This window comes from Leucoraja erinacea, chromosome 22 (assembly GCF_028641065.1).
Source record: "Leucoraja erinacea ecotype New England chromosome 22, Leri_hhj_1, whole genome shotgun sequence".
Classification (NCBI taxonomy): domain Eukaryota; kingdom Metazoa; phylum Chordata; class Chondrichthyes; order Rajiformes; family Rajidae; genus Leucoraja; species Leucoraja erinaceus.
In genome coordinates, this window is record NC_073398.1 from 23,538,899 (window position 1) to 23,558,078 (window position 19,180).

Sequence of the window (19,180 nt, forward strand, 5' to 3'; positions counted from 1 at the left end):
CAAAATAGAAATATATACAACCTGCTGTGAAATTGCCGAAGGAAAGTTGGAAATATGATCTTTCTCATCTGTTGGTGCTACCATTAAAATGTCACTCTCGATTTCCAATTCCCCTCGCTCCAGTCGCTATGAACAGAAACAAGATTTTTTTAAATTAATATTTCGGCAGTCAGAATTGCTTTGAAAATATAGTGACATGCCTTCCTAAACCATTACAGTCATTCTGTTACAATGCTATGGATGTGGAGTTCCAGTATTGAAACCCAGCAATGAAGAAGGAATGACGATATACGCCGTCCTCCTTATTCCTGAGAGCTCTACACATTACAAAAAATATATATTGATATCACCAAGGCTTAGTCTGGAATGACATATGGAGTCATAGAGTGATACAGCGTGGAAACAGACCCATCGGCCCAACTTTCCCACATGTCCCAGCTACACTCGTCCCACCTGCCTGCATTTGGCCCATGTCTCTCCAAACCTGTCCTATCAATGTACCTGTCTCACTGTTTCTTAAACATTGGATAGTCCCTGCCTCAACTACCTCCTCTGGCAGTTTGTTCCATACACCCACCACCCTTTGTGTGAAAATGTTACCCCTCAGATTCCTAGTAAATTTTTTCCCGTTCACTTTAAACCTATATCCTCTGGTCCTCAATTCACCTACTCTGGGCAAAAGACTGTGCGTCTACCTGATTTATTCCTCTCATGATTTTATACACCTCTATAACAGGTCCAAGGAATAAGAGTCCAGCCTACTCAACCTCTCCCTATAGCTCAGACCCTCTAGTCCTGGCAACGTCCTCGTAAATTTTCTCTGTACCCTCTCCAGCTTGACAACATCTTTCCGGTAACATGGTGCCCAGAACTGAACACAATACACTGGATTCAGCTCCAGCTGCTCATTTGGCTCACAATATGACCCCACTGTTGCCCTCGGGTCATTAAGAACCAAGATCTCCCGGATCATCAAGAGAGCAAAGTGGGCCTACTCGCAGAAATTCACAGGCAACTTCTGTGACACCAGGGACAGCAGACGTATATGGCAAGGTATGCGGTCCATTGCGGACTATAAAGGAGCATCACATTCCAACAACAGCGATGCCTCCCTTCCGGACAAGCTAAATGACTTTTATGCGCGCTTTGAGGCGCTTAACACCACGCCTGAGAGGAAGTCCACCCCTAGCTCCAAGGAGCAGATAATAATCCTGGATTCAGCCCACATGTTGGGAGCCCTAACCAGGATCGACCCACAGAAAGCCCCAAGACCAGCCTGGTCATGTGCTCAAGAAATGTGCTAACCAGCAGGCGATATCCTCAGACATTTTCAACATCTCCTCCCCCCTCCCACACCCCTCCCCGCCCACACACACATCTCCCCCCCACCCCACACCCCTCGCCACAAACCCCCCTCCCCCACACCCCCCTTCCCCCACACCACCCTCTCCCCCCCTCCTACACCTCCTCGTCCACTCACCCTTCCTCCCCTCCTACCTCACACACATCCCCCCCCCGCCACACACCCACTTCCCTCCCCCCCCCCCCCATCTCCCCTCCCACACATGAAGAGGAGGGGGAGGGGCTGATCGGGGATGAGGGGTAATGAGCCATGCCTGCACAGTTAGGGGCTATGGGTGAGTGGTGGAATATTGCATGGGAGAAGGGGTTGCATTGAGGGAACAGGTGAGTGATGGAATATTGCGTTGGGGAATGGGTTGCGTTAGGGCACCAGGCCTTCCGTGTGACTGGGACCCAATGGGTTCCAGTTAGTCTAGTTATTACCTCAAAGTACACTCGGGTAGTTTTTGCCTCTTTTGCCACAACAAGCCACTCTCTTAAAATGAGCCTGGCCTGACGTTGATTGTTGACCTTGCGTATATGCTCCATTGCCACTAGAAAAAAATGAGAATAAGTGAGGCTGAATATGTGTTGACTCGATATTTTAATGCAAGATAAAAGATATGATTCAAAACATATAAAAGTAAAGTTTCTGGTGGTCCAAAAGTTAAAACAACAATCACAGAAGAAGGTTAGTGTTTGGGCTTAACAGGCATTTGGAGATTGCTAATACATGGGTGGATAACGGTCAATGAAGTTCTCCAAGAATGTTATGAAAGTATAAACAAGGATATTGATAATAACTCAATTATAGAGTGATTCTCCAAGATTGATTGATCACAGGATTCTGAATAAGGAATTGTTTTGAGAAGCCATTGGTACCAATTTAAACCCTGTGAAATAAGCATAACTGTGACCTAAAACCAGGCAATACCCCCAATGTAACAACCTCTCAGTGTTGCTTGGCAGCAGCCATAAATTGTGAATCACTAAGACCCAAGATGTCATAAGTCAAATAAATTAGGAAATTATGAGATGTCTGCAACGTGATAAGGAACAAGAGTACATTCTGTGACATTGCTATTAGCACGTGGACCTCATTGGCAGGCACAGGGGCTAGCCCTTACTCTGATAATATGAGATAATTAGAGCATAGATTAATTTGATAGAATGTTGCACCCGCTGAGTTTCTCCAGCATTTTTGTCTAGATCCAAAATCTGTACTCCGTTCCGGCTTTTTCCCCACATCCCTTAATTCCCTGGCCCTAAGAACTAAAGCTATCTCTCTCTTGGAAACCTCCACTGCCTTCTGTGGCAGAGAATTCCACAAATCCACAACGCTCTGGGTGAAAAAGTTTTTCCTCATCTCAGTCCTAAATGGCCTACCCCTTATTCTTCAACTGTGGCCCCCTGGTTCTGGACTCCCCCAACATCAGGAACATTTTTCCTGCATCTACCCTGTCCAATCCTCTAAAATTCCCTCTCATCCTTCTAAATTCCAGCTAATATAAGCCCAGTTGACCCATTCTTTCATCATACGTCAGTCCCGCCATCCCGGGAATTAACCTGGTGAACCTACATTGCACTCCCTCAATAATGTCCTTCCTCAAATTAGGAGACCAAAATTGCACACAATACTTCAGGTGCGGTCTCACCAGGGCCCTGTACAACTGCAGAAGGACCTCCTTGCTCCTAAACTCAAATCCTTTTGCAATGAAGGCCAACATGCCATTGGCTTTCTTCATTGTCTGCTATATCTGAATGCTTACTTTCAGTGATTGCTATATAAGTACACCCAGGTCTCGTTACACCTGTCCCTCTAATCTGACACTATTCAGATAATAAACTGCTTCCTGTTTAGTTTAGTTTAGTTTAGTTTAGTTTAGTTTAGTTTAGTTTACTTTAGAGATACAGTGCGGAAGCAGGCCCTTTGTCCCACCGGGTCCGCGCCGACCAGAGATCCCCGCATATTAACATTATCCTACACACTCTAGGGACAATTTTTACATTTACCAAGCCAATTAACCTACATACCTGTATATTTTCGGAGTGTGGGAGGATCTTGGAGAAAACCAATGCAGTTCACAGGGAAAACATACAAATTCTATACAGCACCCGTAGTCGGGATCGAACCCGGGTCTCCGGCACTGCATTCACTGTAAGGCAGTAACTCTACCGCTGCGCCACCATGCCACCCATTGTTCTTGCCACCAAAGAAGTCTGCCATGCTTCTGCCGTCTATAACCTCATTAGCATTCTCCTCGCAGCTCACACTACCACCCAGCTTTGTGTCATCTGCAAACTTAGAGATCTGCAAACGTTACGCCCAAATTGAATAAGAGTTACTTGCAGTGGTTTTCGCCTGCACGAAATTCAAAGACTTTGTTTTTGGGAAATCTGTGACTATAGAAACAGACCACCAGCCAGCCGCTGGTCACTATCTTGAATAAACCCATCCATGCTGGTTTGTCTGCAATAGATGATGATGCAGCTGCAGCATTTCGATTTCAACATTGTCTACAAAAAAGTCAAGGACATGCATATAGCTGACACGCTATCAAGGGCCCAAGCAAAACCAGCGAACAATAGCTCTCTTAACAGGACCAGTTCTTAGTAATGAAGGTATCGTATGTTTCCACTGATTGACTAAGCAGCCTGGCAGAGCGCACGACTGCTGACGAGACTTTACAATTGCTATCTGCAGTCATCCGGCGTGGCTGGCTGGATAAACAACACAGCACCCCGCTCGCAATCCGCTCATACTTCCTGGTTCGTGACGAACTGGTGCTACAGGACGGGATTATAGTCAAGGATCACAAAGCAGTTATCCCAGCCATTCTCCGGGACAAGTACTACGATGCCTTCTACCAGGGGCCATTCCGGCGTGGAGGCAACCTTACAATAGGCGTGGAGCATGTTTTACTGGCCTTGCATGACCAAGTACATACGTGACAAAACTGAGGTCTGCGCCATCTGTAAAAGCCTGACGCCACACCAGCAGAAGCAGCCCTTACTGTCAAACCCGGTTTCTCCTCTACTGTGGTCCACAGTAGCCACTGACATATTCAAATGGCATGGGAACCAGTGTCTGGTTCTCGTCGACTCATACTTGTGCTGGTTCGAAATTGACTTACTTCAAACCATCACATCAGAAACAGTCATCCAGAAGTTGCAACGCCATTTCTCCATGCATGGTTCTCCTGCACGCCTCCTATCCGACAATGGCAGTCAGTTCACCAGTCAGCTATTCAGAAACTTCGCTCAACAATGGGACTTTCGACATATCACCAGCACCTGAATTTCACCATATCACCATATCACCTGAATTTCCGCAGTCCAATGGACTCGTCGAACGGGCTGTCCGAAGTGCAAAACAACTAACTTGTTTCTTATCTTGCAAAATCCGACGTCTACCTGGCCATGCTCAATTTAAGGAACATTGGCCGTGACCCCATGCTGGGTTCTCCAGCCCAGCGACTGATGTCTCATCAAACCCGTGCTGCCCTGCCCTTTTGCCAGCAGCTTTTGCAGCCACAGGTCCGTTCACCTCCCGTAGTCCAGAAACAACTACAAATGAAGCGTTATGCACAAAAACGATCTTTTGACAAGTCCAGCAAGCCACTTAAACCTCTCTCCAGTGGACAGGTTGTTTGCCTCTAGACCAACAAGGGCTATGGCCGTCTGGGTCACATCCACAGCCCTGCTAAAGAACCGCGCTCTTACCTGGTAAGCGCGGACGACGGCATTCACAGACGCAACCATCAACATCTCCTTCCTGTGAAGGAACCACGTCCCGCGGCTCCTTTTCCAGAGGTCTCACGTTTTATATACCCTCCCACTGCCTGGCCGGCTGCTCAACAACTGTAGATGACATGTGCATGTACCTTTAACATAGTGACCTCACCACTACAAACCACTCCCCACATCACAAGTATAATTACAACCTTCCCACCCATTGATCCCTCTCTCTAGTTCCGGTGACAGACCACGAACAGCTAGGGCAGCAACGTATGTGTATCATGAATAAACAGTAGTAAAGACATAGTGTGTTATGACTCCTCTTTACAACGTATGTGTATCATGAATAAACAGTAGTAAAGACACAGTGTGTTATGACTCCTCTTTACATGGTGTCAGAATTGGGGTAGTCTACAATGTTCCAGCAAGTCCTTAGCACTGCGGACAGCGCGCTCTGCCAAGCCGTTGCTTTGCGGGTACTCTGGGCTGCTGGCATAGTGTCGGAAGTTCCAGCTGGCAGCGAAACTCCGAAATTCGGCACTTGAGAACTGGCTGCCGTTGTCCGATTGAAGACTTGCCGGGGAGCCAAAGGTTGCGAAGTGGCGGCGCAGCTTCCCGATAACGGCCGAAGAGGTGAGGGAGTGCAACTGGTCAACCTCGAACCAACTGGAGTACGAGTCAACGAGGACCAGGAAATGCTTGCCACGCCACTCGAAAATGTCAGTGGCGACGGCCATCCAGGGCAGCCGGTTGTAGCTCCGACCCCGGCAACTCTACCCCTGGCTGCGCGGCGCTCCAAATCCAGCGCGGCCCGCGGCCGGACGCCCGCAGCCCCAGCTCCGCGATGTTGTGAGTCGGCGGCCACAGCGCTCCAGAGCTTACTGCACGGCGACCCGATAAGGCATTGCCCGCTCCCCGCCTCTCCGATCAGGTAGGGGACTAAGAATTAAAGTTTCCCCCTTCACCCCCCCCCCCACATAAAATCCCTCCAAACTAACTGACTAACATTTAAGCAATGATTTACAATGATTCCCCGGTCTCCGGGGAGGAGGCAGCCGCTGCAGACTTTTCAAGCCGCCCGCGCTACCTACCTAATCTATGCTAAAAAATTTCCATTCCGAAATCCGAAAAATTCCGAAATCCGAGAAGTGTCTGGTCCCAAGGCTTTCGGATAAAAGGTTGTGCACCTGTATTAGCGTTTCGGCTACTGTATTATTTAGCCACCTTGTATCGATGCGTCATTTTGTTTCTACAAGGAAAGATGTAGATTGGTTACTTCTTACTAACCAATTGTAAGTGCTTGTTAGTAGAAGCTCCGCCTGCTATGCGATTTATATTATCAGAAGTCTGCTTAAGTAATTAGTCTGAGCAGCTGCTAGTTACTGTAACATCATGCAGATGAATGCTGTGAGTGAGCTTTAATAAACATGTGTTGTACCATGACGAGTGCACGACTCGACTCATTAAAGTAAACAAGTCTTTTGACCCACCTTATCCATACCAACCAAGTTGACATTCAGGGTTAGTCTCATTTGGGATTTGGCTCATTGTCCTCTAAACACTTCCTATCAATATATCTGTCTAAATGTCTTTTGAAATTTGTTATTGTATCCTTTCTATATCTTTCTCAGGCAGCTCATTTCACATGTAGACGATGCTCTGATTTAAAAAGTTACCCCTGATATCACTCTTAAACCTCTCCCCTTTCACCTTAAGCCTGTGCATTTTAGCTTTAGAACTCTCTACTCTGGAAAAAAGACTGCGAGCATTAACCCTGCCCCTCGTGATTTTCTATACTTCAATTGGTCACCCTTCAGTCTAAAAAAGCTATAAAAAGGAAAGGGTCTAGCCCATCCAACCTTTCTCCTATAACTCAAAAACAGAAGACAGGTAATATCTTGGTGAATCTCCTTTGTACTTTTTCCAAACTAATAACATTCTTCCAAAAGCTGAGCAACCAGAACTGCACATAGTACACCGACTGATGTCTTAGCAACAACTTGTACATCTGCATCAGGATGTCCCGACTTTTGTGCTCAACTCCCTTCCGAACAATGGTGTGTGCCAAATACCTTCTTCACCACCCTTTCCACCTGCACTAAGAATGTTAACTACTTTGTCTTCCAAGTGTTAGATGTAAATAACAAACAATAGTGGACCCAGCACCCAATGTGCAAAGCCAGGCAGCCTATCCCTAATCAGTCTATGCCTATTCAAATAAACAACAGTAAATCCAGTTTCTCTGAATCCCCACCAACAACTTGTCAGTGATGGAAGGCCTGTAAATTCCAGACTTATCCCTGTTGCCCTTATTAAATAACAGTATATTAGCCACCTTCCAGTCTTCTAAATCGTCATTGTTAGTTAAAGACTAGGCTAAATGGGACCCTTTGGGTCACTGTCACACAGGAGGCTTGGTTCCCCAACGCAATATTCCACCACTCACCCATAGTCCCCAAATGCACAGGCGCAGCTCATTTCCCCTCATCCCTAGCACTCTCTCCCCTCCTCTTCACTCTCCCTCTTCTTTCCCCTCTCCTCCTCCTCTCCCCAATCCCTCCCTCACCTCTCTCTCCCTCTCCTTTCCCCTACCCTCAGGCACTCCCTCCCTTCCTCCATAACTCCTCTCCCCTCCCTACCCCCTCCTATCCCTCTATCCCCCACCTTCCCCACTCCTCACCTCCCCCTATCCCCCCACTATCTCTCCTCACCTCCCCCACTGGCCTCCTCTCCCGCTATTCCCCACACCCCACATCCCCAAAGCCATCCCTCCTCTACTCCCCCGCCCTCTCCCTCTATCACCCACTCTCCCTCCTCACCTCCTCCCTCTTCTTTTCCCTCTACTCCTACCCTCCCCAATCCCTCCCTCGCCTCCCCATTCCCCCACCCTCAGTCACTCCATCCCTCCAGAACTCCTCTCCCCTCCCTACTCCCATCCTCTCCCTCTATCCCCTCTCCTCCCCCACTCTCCCTCCCCAGGATCTCATGGTTGCCACTACTCCCCTCAGAGGAGCATCAGTCATCCGCGCCCTCAGAGCCAGGCCTCCGATCGGCCCGGAAGCACCAGTAGCTACGGCCGCGCTGGCGTGTGGGCGGGGGATGTGGGGGGAGGGGGGTTGTGGGGGGAGAGCTTGGAGAACAGATGGGGGAAGAGCCATGGTAGAGAGGGGAGTATCACGGGGGAAGGGGGGCAGGTGCCAGCAAGGGGGATCAGAGGGGAAGGGGCAGGAGCAGCGGGCGTTGCGATGGCGGTGAGTTTGGGACTCACATAAGGTGCTGGACGCTCTCCTCCACCAGCTTTCCGTTTGACGACATCTCCGATTCCAGGCCAGGCCGAGCCGCTTCCGGACCCTTCCGAAAATTGTGTCCAATTGGAAACCTTCACCGACCATCCTCAGCTCCAGTAAAGACGCGAAGGTGCAGGAATGGGAGGACTGTCCCACGGAGTGACAGGAGAAGAGACCAATCTGCGCAGCAATGACTGGGAGGAGAGGAAATCGATCTGCGCACGAGCGGTATTTACGATTTTTAAACCTCGCTAACTTTTACAATACATTACCGATCGGAACGAAACTTGTTGCACACACAGCACAGGAGAACTGTGAGTGAGCTGACAAAATATCGTAGCATTATCGTGTACTGTTTTTGCGCAAATAGTAAAACCGCACAAACCGGTAGAGCACAAGATCAGAGTTTTAGTTATGTATAGATGTTGTAAATATCTCTGCAAGGGCCTCCACAATTTCCTTGCTAGCTCCGCACATGACACAAGGATGCAATTGATCAGGCCTTATCCAGTTATTTACCTTAATTCACTTTAAAACTGCCAATACTGCCTCTTTGGTAATCCATATATAATCTAAGATATGTATTCCAATGGCTCAATTCCTTAGCTTCCATGATCTTCTCTTCTTCCTCTGAGTCAGTACTGATTTGTTTGAATGTTTACCCTTCTTTATTAAATCCTCCAAATAGATGCCAGTGGCTTTTGTCATCAACATATCATCATCAGTTTGTCTTTTGTTTTAATAATCTGTGGTATGTACTAAATGTTGTCTGCAGTTTCAGGCTTGGAAGTTCTGTTTAGATGAATTTCCATTTTCTCTCCTGGAATATATTTTGGTTGTGTACATTCACTAGTATTTAAATATTTCCTACAGGTAACTTATAGTTTTACTTTACAATTTTTAATTTCATTGTTTTCAGTCTCTCATATTCACCAGAGTATTGGATGGCACCTGCAGCTGGTGTTGGACAGTGAAGAAAAGTAGAATTGCAACCTTAAACTAAATACTTAATTTGCATCAAAAATACCTTTCAATTAAGGGCTTACTTAGAAAGTTGAACTAACTGCACAGGAAACTCTTAACAAAAATACAACGATATACAGAGAAGTGTATTAATTTCAATTCTCTGTCATATAAAATACAATTCAACTCACGGGTTTCTTGTTTTCTTTTTATTTGCATCCACTTTATCCATGCATAAAGTCCCACTGTTAATTTACGCCGTACATAATGAGTTTCAGCCTTGATCACAGCTTGTGCCATTTCAATCTGATCTCTTTTTTTATTTCTGATATATGTCATCCATTCACTGAAATAAAAACGGTGGTAATTTTCAAAAGAATCTCATTGTTCTTATATAGCAACAAATAATACAACATCCGGTACAGTATACTTTTCAATTAATATTATGCAGGATCAATTGCTTTGCTTTAAAACAGTAGTTCTTTTCTTTTCAACCAAGCCCCATCAAAAATTCCCACTGGCGTTGATTTAGGTTTTGGTCTATTATTGTCATGTGCCCCGAGGTACAGCGAAGAGCTTTGTTTTTCATGCTATACAAACAAATCAGATATACTATCTATGCTATTACTAAAACTCTCATCTTGGCCACTTTGTAAATAAATTTGGCAAAAACGCTGCCCCATAACGCTAGGATTTTTTCACCATCTTACTCATCTCTGCTCCAAGCACCCCAAGTTTTGTTCCGATCAGTGAAATATTAGAAAAGTTATGAAGGTTTAAAAAATCGTGAGATCAGCAGATTGATCTTCTCGCCTGTCAGTCACCATGAAGGCAACGCCCCTTTTAGGGGCAAGGAAAATAAAGCCCCGGTGGCTGCGCGTGAGTCAGTCAGCCCAGAAGCTGTGAGTGAGAGTTGAGTCCAGAACTGTGAGTTCACCAGCCGTTAGTGAGTGAAGGTGAGTCTACAAGCAGTCAGTGAGTGAACTGTGAGTCCGCCAGCTGTGCTGACTGAACTGTGAGTCTACAAGCCGTGGCTCAGTCCAGAGGTCACACTCATTCCGGAAGTCACGCTCAGTTCAGAGGTCGCGTTCATTCCGGAATTCGCGCTCAGTCCAGAGGTCGCACTCAGTCCAGAGGTCGCGTTCAGTCCGGAGGTCGCGCTCAATCCGGAGGTCGGACTCAGTCCAGAAATCGGATCCGAGTCCAGAAGTCGGGCCTGAGTCCAAGACCGCGTTCAGTCCAGAAGTCGGGCGTGAGTAGATTCAAGAAAATTTTACTGTCATATATGTCCCGGATGTGTGTGTGTGATGGAGGGTGTGTGTGTATGTGTGTGTGTGTATGTGAGATGGAGGGTGTGTGTCTGCATGTGAGATGGACAGTGTCAGTGTGAGTGTGAGTGTGTGTGTGATTGAGGGTGTGTGTGTTTTGAGATGGAGGGTGTGTGTGTGTGTGTGTGTGTGTGTGTGTGTGTGTGTGCGTGTGTGTGTGTGTGTGAGTGTGTGTGTGTGTGTGTGTGTGTGTGTGTGTGTGTGTGTGTGTGAGAGTGAGTGTGTGTGATGGAGGGTGTGTGTATGTGAGATCAAGGGTGTGTGTGTACGATGGAGGGTGTGTGTGCGTGTGTGAGTGTGAGATGGAGTGTGTGTGTGTGTGTGAGTGAGATGGAGGGTGTGTGTGTGATGGAGGGTGTGTGAGAGTGTGTATGTGTGTGAGATGGAGGGTGTGTCTGTGTGAGTGTGTGTGTGTGAGAGTGTGTGTGCTGGATCAGGTGAAGAGATGCCTGGCTCGTGGGAAGCTTTTAAAGGTGAGTTTGGGTGTGTTCAGAAGTAGCATGTTCCTGTTAGAGTAAAGGGCAAAGTTAGAAGATTTAGGGAACCCTGAGTGAGGAGGGATATGGAGGCTCAAGCCAGAAAAAGAAGGAGGCATATGTCAGGGTCAGGGATAGGCAGCTGGAATCAAGCAAATTCCATGAGGAATATAAGAAATGTAGAAGTATACATAAGAAGGAAATTATGCAGGCAACAAGAGGACCAATATGGTTGTCTGTGAGGCAAACTTCAGGAGACAAGCCAGATGTTAAACAAGTATTTCCCATCTGTATTTACTGAGGAGAAAATCATGGAAGCAAACTAATATCGGAAAATGTGTAATGATGTGTTGGGTAATATCTGAATTACCAAGGAGGAGCATTCTTAAAAAAACATTAAGGTGGATAAATCTCCAGGACCAGACAAGTCATAAAGTCATAGAAACAGGCCCTTTAGTCCAACCTGTCCATACAAGCCATGTTGGCATTCTGGGCTAGCCCCATTTGCTAGCATTTTGCCAAAGCCATATATACATATATCCATATATATATATACATATATGTCTTATGAAAGTCATAACTGTATCTGCTTCTATTACTTCCTCAGGCAGCTTGCACCAGATATCGAATACCCAATGAGTGAAAACGCTATACCTAAGGCCCCTGTTAAATCTCTATCCTCTCACTTTAACCATATACCCTCTAGTTTTAGAATTCACCACTCTTGGAAAAAGACTGAACATTCTCTTTATCCGTGCTCCTCGTAATTTTATATACTTCAATAAAGTCACCATTTGGCCTCCTATGCTCCAAAGAAAATGTCTTAGGCTATCCATTCTCTCCCCTATAACTCAAACCTGCAAGTCCAGGTAACATTCTGGTGAATCTCCTCTGCACTTACAAACATATGACATCCTTCCTATACCTGCACAATACTATGAGTGTGGTCTCACCAATGACTTGTACAGTTACATCATGATGTCCCAACTTAAGACAAGCATGCCGAATGCCTTCTTCACCACACCTTTCACCTGAACCACCACTTTCAAGGAACCATGCACCTATAATTCTAGGCCATTCTATAATACTCTCCCAAGGCTCTACCATTTACAGCGAGAGTTCTGCCCTTGCTTAATATACCAAAATGCAACATCTCAAACTTGTCAGCTTTACATTTCATTACCCATTCCTTGACTCACTTTCAAAACTGATCTAAATTCTGTTGTAAACTTATATATCCCTCTGCGCTGCCAATGATTCAACCAACTTTGGTGTAATCTACAAATTAATTACATTGTGATCCAAATCATTAATGTAGATACAAAATACAGTGGACCCAGCACTAACCACTGCAGTGGACCACTGGTCACAAGCCTCCAATCAGGAAAGTGATGCTCTGCAACCACCCTTCAGCTCCTTCCACCGTCAAATTTAAATCCATTTGGCTAACTCACTTGAGATTCCCTGTAACCCTATCTTCCAGACCATCAAAGGACTTATTAAAGTTCATATGGACAATGTTTACTTCTTGCCCTCATTAATTTTCTTGGTAACTTCTTCAAAAAACACTATCATATTTGCATACCCAAGGCCTTGCTATCTCTAATCAGTCCTTGCCCACCCAAAAGCTGATGGATCCTGTCCCTCAGAATCCCCTCCACCAATGTTCCCACCAGTGATGTCAGGCTTGCCAGCCTATTGGTTTCTGGCATGTCCTTGCTGCCTTTCTTAAATAACTGCCTTTCTTAAATAACCACCCTCCCATCTTCCGATATTTCAACTTTAGCTAAAGATGATGCATATATATCAGCAAGGGACTCCGCAATTTCTTCCCTAGCTTCCCACAAGGTCTGCAGATACACACCAAGTGACACTTAAAACAGAGAATAATATCCATAATATCAAACATATGCCTTACAGTAAATTAATCCATGTCTATGCTCGTTATTGACAAATTGTAAAACTTTATGATTAAGGGATTATACCAACTGACAATTGCCTAAAAAAAAAAATTAAAAGTCAAGCTTGATTATTTATTTATTTTTTACTAAATAGCTCTGAAAAATGTACTCACTAAAAGTACTTCTTCAATAAAAAGTTCAAATGGAACCGATATGCTTTCTCATTCATTTCTGGAGGAAGCTGCAAAAAGTATACAATAATTAATATTTTCCTTCTGGTCTAAAAATTATTAAAAAATAAGACCAATATGTTGAAATTCATCATTGGTCATTGTGGTATAATGGCCAGCTTTGTCTTGTACTTCGCTTCTAAAATTCCAGTCTGCTGACTTCATGTAGCAATAGAGGAATGCTTATGATAAATTGCTAACAGAAAACAAGAACCATTTTAACTCTTGCATCTCATTCACATAACACTAGCCCAAACTTGATCAAAGTGACATGAAGATGATATTAGTTAGCAACTAGAAACAATCAACTCCTCAATGAATTTCTGAAAGAGGGGGGTCAGCACGAGAGCTTCCGTGAGGGACTGTGACGCTCCTGTGAGGGCGGCCAGCACGAGAGAGGAACGGTGCTCCCGTCGGAGTGGCCGAGCTCGGGGAGGTACGGCGCTCCCAGCCCGAGGGAGGAGCGGCGCCCATGTCGGGGCGGCCCGGCCCGAGGGATGAGCGGCGCCCATGTCGGGGCGGCCCAGCCCGAGGGAGGAGCGGCGCCCATGTCGGGGCGGGCCAGCCCGAGGGAGGAGCGGCGCCCATGTCGGGGCGGCCCAGCCCGAGGGAGGAGCGGCGCCCATGTCGGGGCGGCCCAGCCCGAGGGAGGAGCGGCGCCCATGTCGGGCGGCCTGGCGCGAGGACGGTAATGGTGCTCACGTGAGGGCAATGCGGCTCGGGGCTGGAACGGTGGTCCGGTGGCTGGGACGGCGTTCTGGCGGCGGTGACCTGAGTCCGGGGTTCGGCCACGAGCCAGCGGCTGCGTCAGCAGGACTGGTGGGCGGCAGCTTCGACCACCCCGGGGCGCGGTGATTGAGCCGCGGGACTGTTTTTAACATCGCCCGGTGGGGTATCGCCTCACGGCAGAGGGAGAAGAGGAGGGAAGAGACTGCAGACCTAAGACTTTTGCCTCCATCACAGTGAGGAGGTGCTAGGTGGACTCACTATGGTGGATGTTAATATGTGTTTATTGTTGTTTTTTATTGTATTGTATGTATGACTGCAGGCACGAAAGTTCGTTCAGACTTCGGTCTGAATGACAATAAAGGCTATCTGTATCTGTATCTGTATCTGTCATACACTGAATATAAAAATATACATTTCACAGTGATTTTACTTGAAATTTTGAAGATCAGAAAGTTATCTGTTCTATGAGGTGACTTGAGGAAAATCCAAACAAGGAAAGGCCCAAGGATTCCTTATGTGTTCTAGAGTGCCGCTCATGTTCCTTTTGGGCCACACAATTCTTTTTAAATTAAAATCTCTTGACAGGGCCTATCTTTTTGAGCTAGCTTACCACAGTCAAATGGCATATTACAGCCTTAGGGTATAATAGAGTTGCGATCTCCACTATCATACAATAGGTTTTGCATGTCAGTAAGGTCCTCAACACTTGAGGCAAGGGCTTTGGATGTGCTTGAAACATGCTTATTAAAATAAATCGGGCATGGGATTAATAGGAAGCAAAAGAATTTCAAATCGCTATGACATTAACTTTCCCTCTCCCATCGCTGATTTCAATCTTATTTGGTTTGTGGATAAAACAATTCAAGAAAAGCTACATAAGATACAGTATTAACAACACACCACACTGTGCTTTAAATTAGAGTACATTACAGTAAACCCTCGGACCATGGTGGGGGGCTGGGGGGGTGCCCATGAGGGTTTACTGTAAATTTCCCACAATTAAGATTGGTTGAAAGCCTAATGCAATGAACCGAAGAAAGAGAGGCAAAAAATATAAATGCAGCAGCACAAAGGGTAGGGGAGAACAGTGAGGAAGCTAAAGATGGAACGTAAAGGTTCGGCAGGGGTGCAACATAATTTATGTTTAATTAATACATATAAATGATCAAGCAAAAATAGAATTGTAACCGGCAAGTGCTGTATCATTCTAAAATTTTCACAGATGAGATATTGAAATACAATGACATATAACTTAAATTCTGATAAACTCACAGCTAGATTTAGAGTAAATTAGAAATACCCATTTGTCATTTACCCTGCCATAGGCTTTATCTAACTTTAGAAAATAGAAAATTGAAATCTGCTTACCACCAGACCTGCTTCCAGATCAAAGAGATAGTTTAAATAACTGCCTATCATTTTTGTCATACTTTGTCGGAAATCATCTGTGACAAACATGTCCCTGCATGAGGAAAGAGTAAAATATTGAAAATATACTAAACAGAACAATAGACCACCAAAAATAAAAGATGCTTGAAGATGCCAAACTGTGTAAACTTGATCGATATAAAGTCAAATAATTAATTAGCAAAATTGTTGTCATATATTTTTATCCACATGCAGGTCGCATGCTCGTGGGTCAGGCCCTAAGCCCTACCACTTCAGACCCTGTGAGCCTTGGGAAACCCTATAATGCTGTCAAATCAGTGCACCTGCTCAATCTCTGCTGAAGGAAAAGTAAAGAAAATCGCTTTTCTTTGAGTACAGACCATCAACTTCTTGATGTTAAAATGAAGAGCAAATGGTGGAAAATGGCATAGATCTGGAGGTCAGAAAGTTGAGGGTGATAATGACAAACTTGGCTTCCATGGGTATATCTACCAAGAACAAATCTGTGGATTGAACTATATCTGTAGAAGGTCGCAAATTACCCTGGGTGACTTGGTCTCCAAAGGCATTAATTTTCAACAAAAAAAAATTTAAGGTAGAAATACAATTCCCTATAAACTCTAAAAAGGCAAACGTGAGCCTCTGCATCCTGTGTTTTGGAGTTCTCAGTCATATCTGCACTGTTTCTGACACCCATCATGAAACACCAGCTCATGCAGGATACCCAGTGGAACCTTCACAAAAAATAATTTTAAATTTGAAAATGGCAATAGAATCCACCTAAATCTTTGTCGTCAATGTCAGCAGAATTTAGAATCAAGTTAAAGTTTTGTTTGAAGACTGCAGAATTTTGTGCAAAATGTGTGAATGGCCCTTTAATTCATGCTGCTGTACAGCCAAATAGTAGATTTTGCTCTGGCTGCCCTACATCTGATTCAATATGGAGCAATATGACCTCTTTTTTTCCTGATAACTTGTACAGTGACTGACATTATCATATACAAAATCTACACATAAAACAGATTATTTGCAGATGTGAGTAGAAAGGAAATGCTTGGTTTAATAGTTTAAAAGTCATTTAGATCATCAAACCATTTAATTGTATACAGTATAAAATGATAGGACAACATGTGGCACCGAGAAACCCAGGGCTTATGCAATCTGTAAACTATTGAAAGATTTATCCACTTAATGGCATTGAATAACAAATCTTTCATGGATGGTCTGGACCTACTAAACTGTTTAGTAAGTCCTAGAGTTAAATGTGGCCCTAGGGAGTTAGATGTGGCCCTTGTGGCTAAATGGATCAGGGGGTATGGAGAGAAGGCAGGGATGGGATACTAAGTTGGATGATCAGCCCTGATCATATCGAATGGCGGTGCAGGCTCGGAGGGCCGAATGGCCTACTCCTGCACCTATTTTCTATGTTTCTATGTTTTTCAGTTATTGTTTAGCATTGGCCAAATTTACTGATTCAGCTATTCAACCTCCAATGACTATTAGGCCACTTGCATCTGGTGTCATTTGATAATATGTGGCAAATATATGGCTATATTTGCTATATTTAATATTGGCTATATTTAAGAGGGAGTTAGATGTGGCCCTTGTGGCTAAAGGAATCAGGAGGTATGGAGATAAGGCAGGTACAGGATACTGAGTTGGATGATCAGCCATGATCATAATGAATGGCGGTGCAGGCTCGAAGGACCGAATGGCCTACTCCTGCACCTATTTTCTATGTTTTCTATGTTTTTCAGTTATTGTTTAGCATTGGCCAAATTTACTGATTCAGCTATTCAACCTCCAATGACTATTAGGCCACTTGCATCTGGTGTCATTTGATAATATCATAGCTAATGTTTTACTTCAGAGCTACTTTCGTGTACTATCCTTAGGTCCCTTGAAATATTTTCCCCTTGAATCAAATAACTTTCTCACATGTTCTTACATTCAAAAACACGAGTTATTTGAGACACAAATGAAATGTGGGAGGAAAATGGAGGAAAGTGAATGAGGTTCTCTAAACTTTTATCATAGGGCAAAACAAGTTCAAGTTCAAGTGAGTTTATTGTCATGTGTCCCTGATAGGACAATGAAATTCTTGCTTTGCTTCAGCATAACAGAACATAGAAGGCATTTACTACAAAAACATCATGACAAGTTATGAAATGTTGTGGATTAATTGATAGTGTTTAATATTTATGGTTATGAAACATCCCTGTTAAGAACTAAAGAAAATTGGAGCAGCAGCGGGCTCCTCTGGCAAGCGCTCCCAAGCGTAATGTGATACTTTCAGGCTTCTTCCCAATCTTATTCAATGTGGAGGAGCACTGATTCATCAGTTAAGAGAGGATAATAATGGTAATCAAGATAACATTTTCTAGCCACATTGGAAGGCAAATTTATTTTAGTCCTCCTCGTTTAAGACTTTCAGACTTTTGGTCTGAGTAACGGTATTGTAATCGGTGTTAACATCATCATATCTGCAAAAAATGTTTCTTTCTCTACATGTTCATACCATTTAACTGACATATACCTGAATATTTATAGTCAACAAAACACAATTAATTAGACAATATGAAGTCTTCTAACTGAAAAGGTTTGGAATATACAAACATTGATTGCAGTCAAATTATTTGAAACATTGATTGCAGTCAAATTATTTGAAACATTGATTGCAGTCAAATTAAGCATAAAGTTATTTAGTTTCAATGTCCGTGATTTGCAATGTATATCTTAATAAAAGAACTCACCAGCTCAAATCCATATGACCTTCCTTTGTCCTGTAACAAAAATAGGAAGCAAAATTTAATGTTATTGTTTAAAGTAAAATATGTATCCAAATAAGTTGTGACAGCTATTTCTTCTTGATTTTGTGATATTTTAAATTCCAAGCAGGCATTCCAGGGCATTGTTTTGTTGGCATCATGCAAAAACGTTAATGTCTAATTACTTTCTATGTTACTTTCTAAGTTACTTTCAGTTACTTTCAAGGGCCCTAAGATCAAAGGCTTCCTAGAATTATCGCCGACATCACAACAATTGACATAGTTAATTAACAATCCAAGCCCAAAATATCTTCAATTAGTGGAATGGTGCGGTGCTCCAAGCAATAAACATGTGAATGTTTGAAGAAAACTGGAATTCCAAATTTAATTTTATACTTACAAAAGCAAAGCTTGACTTTTTCGATTTTGTAGTTCTTTAATTTTCTCTTCCAAAAATATTAATGGATCACCAGGACACTGAACAAATAATCCTGTCAGCAATGCCTATCAGAAAATAAAACTTGATTATTGCAAGATCTGTAAAATTGATGTACTACAATGTAATCAAATCTGGAATGTCATTTGTTAAATAAATCCTCATGGCATATAACACACCCAAAGAAAGTTTAGCAATGTGTACAAATCCAAATGTTTAATGACTGTATAATTGCTGTATGAAATTTGGTATAATGCACATTGTTCTTAAGCACAATGTTGAAAAGATTTGTTACTTTTGGAATTGATAAAGAATGATACATTTTGATTTAAAAATAGGACCGCATGGACATAAAGAATGATAATTGTTTTCAGGGGAAGCAATAAACTAAACTGACCTAAAATTGCATAGGTCCATGACAATTAGAGAACTAGCTAAATATAGAAAATGCTAATGTGCTGTATTACACGTATCTCCAAACTATCCAGGAACATAGAAACATAGAAAATAGGTGCAGGAGTAGGCCATTCGGCCCTCCGAGCTTGCACCGCCATTCATTATGATCATGGCTGATCATCCAACTCAGTATCCTGT

The 19,180-nt window shown here is 43.9% G+C and overlaps 1 protein-coding gene across 1 annotated transcript in view; it reads right to left on the reverse strand.

Moving 5' to 3' along the window:
- The window catches only part of fbxl13 (F-box and leucine-rich repeat protein 13), a 126,103-nt gene that overhangs the window by 97,456 nt on the left and 9,467 nt on the right, over positions 1–19,180 (reverse strand). The window contains exons 3-9 of the mRNA XM_055653146.1: positions 18,551–18,654; positions 18,136–18,165; positions 15,362–15,455; positions 13,208–13,275; positions 9,521–9,675; positions 1,786–1,895; positions 22–126 (exon numbers count right to left, since the gene is read on the reverse strand). Of these exons, the coding sequence (XP_055509121.1) occupies positions 22–126; positions 1,786–1,895; positions 9,521–9,675; positions 13,208–13,275; positions 15,362–15,455; positions 18,136–18,165; positions 18,551–18,654 (666 nt within the window). The remainder of the gene's footprint in view (positions 1–21; positions 127–1,785; positions 1,896–9,520; positions 9,676–13,207; positions 13,276–15,361; positions 15,456–18,135; positions 18,166–18,550; positions 18,655–19,180) is intronic.